Below are 6,084 nucleotides of genomic sequence, written 5' to 3'. Positions count from 1 at the left end.
AGGAATGCAGTCTGGGACTCTGCCAAGCATATCCCTCCTACAACATAGTGGCAAGGCCTTTGCACAACACAGCCTCTGACTCCTTTTGCTTCTTGCCTACTTCAGATTCCTTCATCTTCTGCAGCATGTGAAAGAAACTGGTCTATGTTTGGAAACACTCACATCAAATCAAGAAATAAACTAACATGTGAAAGAGTAGAGAAGCTTGTCTCAATCTGGGCAAACCTTCAGTTTTCTAAAGTCCATGAAGATGATGAAAATGAAGTATCAGATAGTGATAGCTCACAAAATGAGACTGATTAGACAAAGTTTCATGTAGCAAAATTTGTATTCAATGAGTCTTGGTTTTTTTCCCTTTTTTTCTCAGCTCTTTTTCTAAAGATGAGTGCTTTCTGTATCTGCTTGACACTGTGGAGGAGACTACGTCCAGAATACATAATAATTTTCTTTGTTTTACTATGTCAATAGTTTCTTCTATTTTTAAATTTAATTTTTGCCTGCTTCTCATAAACTGGCAAAAACTATGAGATGCTAGGTTCCTTAGAGTCCAGCAGCTTGTAGCTCCATTTGTAAGAAAAATTAAAAACATTTTAAAGTAAATTCAATTAGTAAATTTGTAATTATTGTCTGAATAAACTATACCTGTAAATTTAATAAATATACCAAACGTGATAATTTTATGAGCAAACCAAGTTATACATTATACATTTTATGTTCTTAAAGGCGCAAAGTGAATTTAGATCTGTAAAGAGTGCTAAGAAAATAAGTATTACACATATTTCAATTTTTCCCAAAATGTCCATTTTTTCCGGAAAAAAATGGAAAAAACTGGTTTTTTTCCATCGCTTCAAAATTTTCAGATATTTTACATCTCTACCCTAACCTATGGTGGGCAGACACTTTGGTGCTTGGAGCTCTGCTAGGGGCTTTTGGCTACTCTACCCCTCTACACCTTAGTGGCTAGTGCTGTTCTGGGGTTTGGGCTGGGGCCTTAATCTGCGAGGCTGCAGCCTTGTTCTCCTTTCTTTAGCCAGCAGGGACACTGGAGACTCTGAAGCAAGGCACAGGCTTTGAGGACTTGGCTCCATGAGTGTCATTCTGAGAGGGTGGAGGAGGAGATAAACAAATTAATTAAAAATAAGAGCATCCAGGAGGACATGCAAAAAAAGCGAGGTCTTGAACCAGCAGCTTCACTGGGCCATCTGCCATCCTTCCCCAATCAGACACAGTGACATGGCCTCTCTGCGGGACATTTACAGTTTGGGGGTTGGGACTGGGGCTCCCTCAGTGTCATTCCAAGGAGGAAGGGAAGGGAAGGGGACTGTAAAAAAATTAAGAGGCAGGAAGGAGGAGGAACAACCATGCCCACGACACACAAAAAAGAGGAAGGTACTGAACTGGTGGCTTTGGCACTGGCATGCAAAACACACAACTGGGCCACCTGCCAGGGATGTTGGGCTGCTCTGTCCCTCTACATATTGGCTGGCTAGTGGCATTCTGGGGAAGGAGGGCTGGGGTTGCAAAGCTATGGACTCACTCTCCCTTCTTTATGTGACAGGGCCATTAGACACTAGGGCTGTGTGAGGCTTCGGACAGAGCTTCAGATCCAGAGAAGCTTTGGATGCTTCAGGGTCCGAAGCAGCACATCCAGGTCGAAATGCTGGCCTTGTTAGGCTTCCTGAAGGGGTTTGGAGCTTCTGAAGTGCTTCAGAGCCGCCTTGGAGATCTGGCCATAGGGTATAATAGGGAAACAATAAAATATCAATAACTTTGTTGTTTTTTGTCCAATTTGGATGAAATTTTACGAGGTGGTAGACTCTGCAGAGAGTATGAAGCCTGCCAAGTTTCAAGAAGATTGGTGCAGGGGGTTGTGGGGACCAGCATCCCAAATTCTTGAAAGCAAAACTCATGTTACATCTAGGCGTTACAACATAGTGGCGTGAAAACTGCAGGAGTGGTAGCTCTTACTGAGGCCGCAAAGCCTGACAAGTTTCAAGAAGATCGGTGCAGGGGTTTGCAGGGAACTGCCCCTCAAGCTGCGGACAAGCAAAACATGTGACATGGGTGACACTGTGTGTGTTAAGGCGCAGCAGGGTGAAGGCTGCAGGGATGGTGGCCCCTGCTGCGGCGACGATGCCTGCCAGGTGTGGAGATCGGTGCAGGGTGCCCCCAAACCCCTGCACCCATCTCCTTGAAACTTGGCAGGCTTTGTGGCCTCAGTAAGAGCTACCACCCATGCAGTTTTTACCTCCCTGTGGTGTGACAGACAGCCGTGACATGAGTTTGGCTTTCAAGAATTTGGGGTACAGTTCCCCCCAAACCCCTGCACCGATCTTCTTGAAACTTGGCAGGTTTCATGCTCTCAGCAGAGGCTACCATCCCTGCATGTTTCATCCAAATCAGAAAAGAAACAATAAAGTTATAGATATTTCATTGATTCCCCATTATACCTCATGGCCGGATCTCCAAGGTGGCTCCAAAGCTTCGGAGCTGCTTCAGCCGGATTGAGACAGAAACCCGGTCCGGAGCTCCAGATCAGATCATGGCCATCCAAAGCGGCTGGATCTGAAGCTGGATCGGATCGCTGCTGACTTGCACAGGCCTATTAGACAAACTCTGCTTGAGGCAAGGTCTAGCTGGGAGGGACTGTCTCCCCAGCTCAGGCCCCAGAGGGTGTGGCTGTGGTCTCCCTCTCTTTTCTTTAGGCAATAGGGAAACTAGGGACTCTCCATTTGTGTCAAGGCCTGGCCTACACTATGGGGAATGGGCCCACAAATAGCAGAAGCTGAAACATACCTGCCTTGATAATCTGAGGAGGTGGTGGCTGACTGGGAGGCCGAGAGAATATCATCTTCTTGGAGTCCACCAGGAGCCGGCAGTAACCTGCTATCAGGCAGGCGAAGTTGGTGGCTTCAGGCCATTCCATCAGCAGCACTAGGGGCTAGAAAAGAAGGTAAGGAAAGTGTATAAGAGGGCTTAATAGATGAACAAAGCAAGCAGAGAACTCTGAAGGGTGTGGCATTTGACAGCCCATATTTCAGTCTTTCTACATGGGAGAGGAATGCTACCTCAGCACTTATTACCCCTGTTTATTCCCTCAACCCTTGGTACCACCACACAACCCAATGACCCTAGGCACATAACTGAGCTTTATAACCAGTATGACTGATGGCTCCTTCCCTTTATGCCCAAACAATAAAAGTAGGTGAGTGTTCTCATTGTATTCATACCCATCTACAAGTCCCAGTGTTAAAACAAAGCCACAAGGAGCTGGATGGACCCACAGAAACATAAGAATGTTGGACTGGAAGGAACCTCCTGCTTCATGGAATCCAGTCCCATGACAACTGCATGACCTTCCTAATAAAGTAGATTCTAGCAACAAACTTCAGGAAGGACTAGGACTAATGTTTGGTCCTTCCTAACCCACAGGACAGACATACTTCTAACCTCCTAGACAATTACATCTATGCCTCAGGAAGCATGGGTTGCCATTTCCTTTGAGAGGAACATTTGTTTTTATATTAAGAAAGGTTTAATCCCTACTTTAAGGGAAAATTAGATACAATCTCGGTTTTTGTGTATTCAATTTAGCCCCTTCAAACTTAACGTGATAAAACTGACAAGGTTCCTCAATTCTCTCTCCTCCCTATGATGCTAGGACGAGGCCGTTGTTAGGAGCAGGCTTTTATTTCTATCTGCAAATGTAAGGCTTTGTCACCCTGGCAGAGATGGTTCTCTAGTGTTGACAGGCAGAGCACTTAGTTACAATCACACAGCTTACCCTGGTTCTGAGCAGCTCAGCTGGAGCAAACAGTGTCTTTGGTTGTATGCACCAGAACTTGCACAGTTGCAGCTATGCTGTGGTTGGCTACCGGTGGCTGGAGAGACCCCTAGTACAGACAATGCCTAAGACCGACCAGTCCATACAAGGTCACTGGTAGATATTCCCTGCAGAGTTCACTCTGGTGCTTTCTTGGGTCTCTGACATCCATGTGCAAAACCCTCTGACCTAGTTTGCTGGTGCTTTAAACTGAGACAAGTTGATTTATGAGGCTACAAGAAAAAAACCCAACAACCTTTGACCACTGCTTTTACTTAGACTAGGAACTTGGTTGGAATACAGGCTCATCCACTTGAGTGCTGACAAATCTCCACAGCCTTCTCTCAAGTCCCCTGTGTGCCCAGAAGGGCAGACAAGTTCTCCCACAAGTCAGTTGGAAATGGTCACTGCAGCACAAAGAACAATGGGATGTTTCTCCAGTGCTCCTAGAAACACACAGGAAATGAAGCCAGGCGCAGGGATGCAGGGGAGCAGGGTGGGCATTTTTCCTGGGCTGCCATTTACTCAGGGACCACTAATTGCTCAAAGACTTAATTTTATTAGGCACACCCATCCTTCATATCCACTCCAGGACATGAACCTCACAGCAAGGTAGCTCCCTGCGGGGCATGGCCCTCTCAATGAGGTGGCCTCTAGGTGAGCCCAGGTATGAGAGAGGACACCTAAAGCTTTTACTTCTGCCTCTATTAAACTCTTCTTCAGCACAGAAACAGTGAGTACACAGTAGCTCATGGCCATCTTTCCAGTTTGAGTGGTCGCACTTGGGCTAACCGCACCTGGGCTAACTAGAGTGCTAAGGCACAGATACCAGTCACTCAAGTTATTTGCGTGGTGACCCATACCCATCTTCTCTAGAGCGGAGCAGTTCATGAAGTTTTAATGGAAAGCAAACTAATGAGCAGTGCAAAGGAGAGCTCATCTCATTGCCCTCCAGAACATAAGAAAAACCTTGTGCCATAGCCTACTCCATAATAGCTGGATGAGGCCATATACTCCACTGGCCACAGTAAGACTCAAACAGTGAGGGCAGGAGGTGACTTGATACCTCTGGGATAATAAGGCATCTAAATGATGGTGATGATTATTATGCCTAGTACCATTTGCTTCCAGAGGCCCCAAAGGTAATAAAAGCGTTAACAAGCTAAACACGCAAGGCCAGCAAAGGTGGGAAGAGAAATACAGGATTACAGTGACTTAACCAAGGTCAGACAGCCAGTCAATGGCAGGGCTGGGATAGAATACAGGTCTCCTGATTCCTGGTCATGTGTCCTAGCTGCCCAACAGCATTGCTGCTTGGAAACCACGAACGTCCAAGCCAATACAGCAGGCTTTATTGCTTGGCTGTACCTGAAAGCCCGCAGCCTCACACACTTAGACGGCTGGGGAGCTGCCAGAGGAGATGTAAGCAGGGTTGGAAGTGACTTGATATACTTGTGGTTCCTAAGTTATGAATAGAACAGGAGCCACCCTGCCTCAGAAGAAGTCTGATGGTGACTTCTTTATCATCTCCTCATAGCCTCCAGCAGAGCAGGGATTGAAGCAGTGGGCACAAGGAATGGATGCCATTATGCTTTCTAAAGCAAACAAAACTGGGTCTGAAGATATCCAACCCCTTGTGGGGTGAGTGGCTTCAGGACCATCCCGTTTTCCTGCTTCATAGTATAACAGATGGTTTCCAATGTCTATTGACCTGTTTAGCACTAGTGCTCAGTACAGTTTACTGATTGTGAATGTTCTCCCTGCTCAGTTGGTGAGGAAATACCATCCCATCCTGGCAGATGTTGACCTGGCCTCAGTTATGCACATACTTGTCCCTTCTGCTCCCTTGAACTAAGCCATGCATTCTACCATGGTGTCAAGCCACCAGCCCTTAGCAAGAGAAGAAATAATGCTGTTTAGCTCTGAGCTTTGCTTGAGCCAGGCTGGGGTTCAGTGCTTCAGCTGTAAAGTCCATGGTGGAGTAAAAATGTTGACTCAGCCACCACTGGACAGCTCTCTTAACAGGAATGAAAGACATAGGCTCAAACAACAATCTTTACCATCAGCACGTTCTTGTTTCCCTCACAACAGTGTTTCACCATGGTTACACATAATACGGTCACAAACAATAATAATTATAAGGTGCAAATTTACCCCGCCTTCTGCACGAATAATAAAGCCAAGTTTAGATGAAAAAGCATTGAGAGAGAAACAAGAGAAAGAAAGAAAAAGAAGCAGATTCATCTTACAACACAAAGGAT

General features: G+C 46.0%; 1 protein-coding gene across 1 annotated transcript in view; it reads right to left on the bottom strand.

Moving 5' to 3' along the window:
* The window catches only part of FRMPD3 (FERM and PDZ domain containing 3), a 75,229-nt gene that overhangs the window by 17,512 nt on the left and 51,633 nt on the right, over positions 1–6,084 (bottom strand). The window contains exon 12 of the mRNA XM_019521189.1: positions 2,797–2,941. Within this exon, the coding sequence (XP_019376734.1) occupies positions 2,797–2,941 (145 nt within the window). The remainder of the gene's footprint in view (positions 1–2,796; positions 2,942–6,084) is intronic.

Source organism: Gavialis gangeticus, unplaced genomic scaffold, assembly GCF_001723915.1.
Source record: "Gavialis gangeticus isolate Ggan-Ray unplaced genomic scaffold, GavGan_comp1, whole genome shotgun sequence".
In the NCBI taxonomy this organism is placed as follows: domain Eukaryota; kingdom Metazoa; phylum Chordata; order Crocodylia; family Gavialidae; genus Gavialis; species Gavialis gangeticus.
The sequence above is the reverse complement of the archived record's forward strand: the minus strand, read 5'-3'. Positions and strand labels throughout refer to the sequence as shown.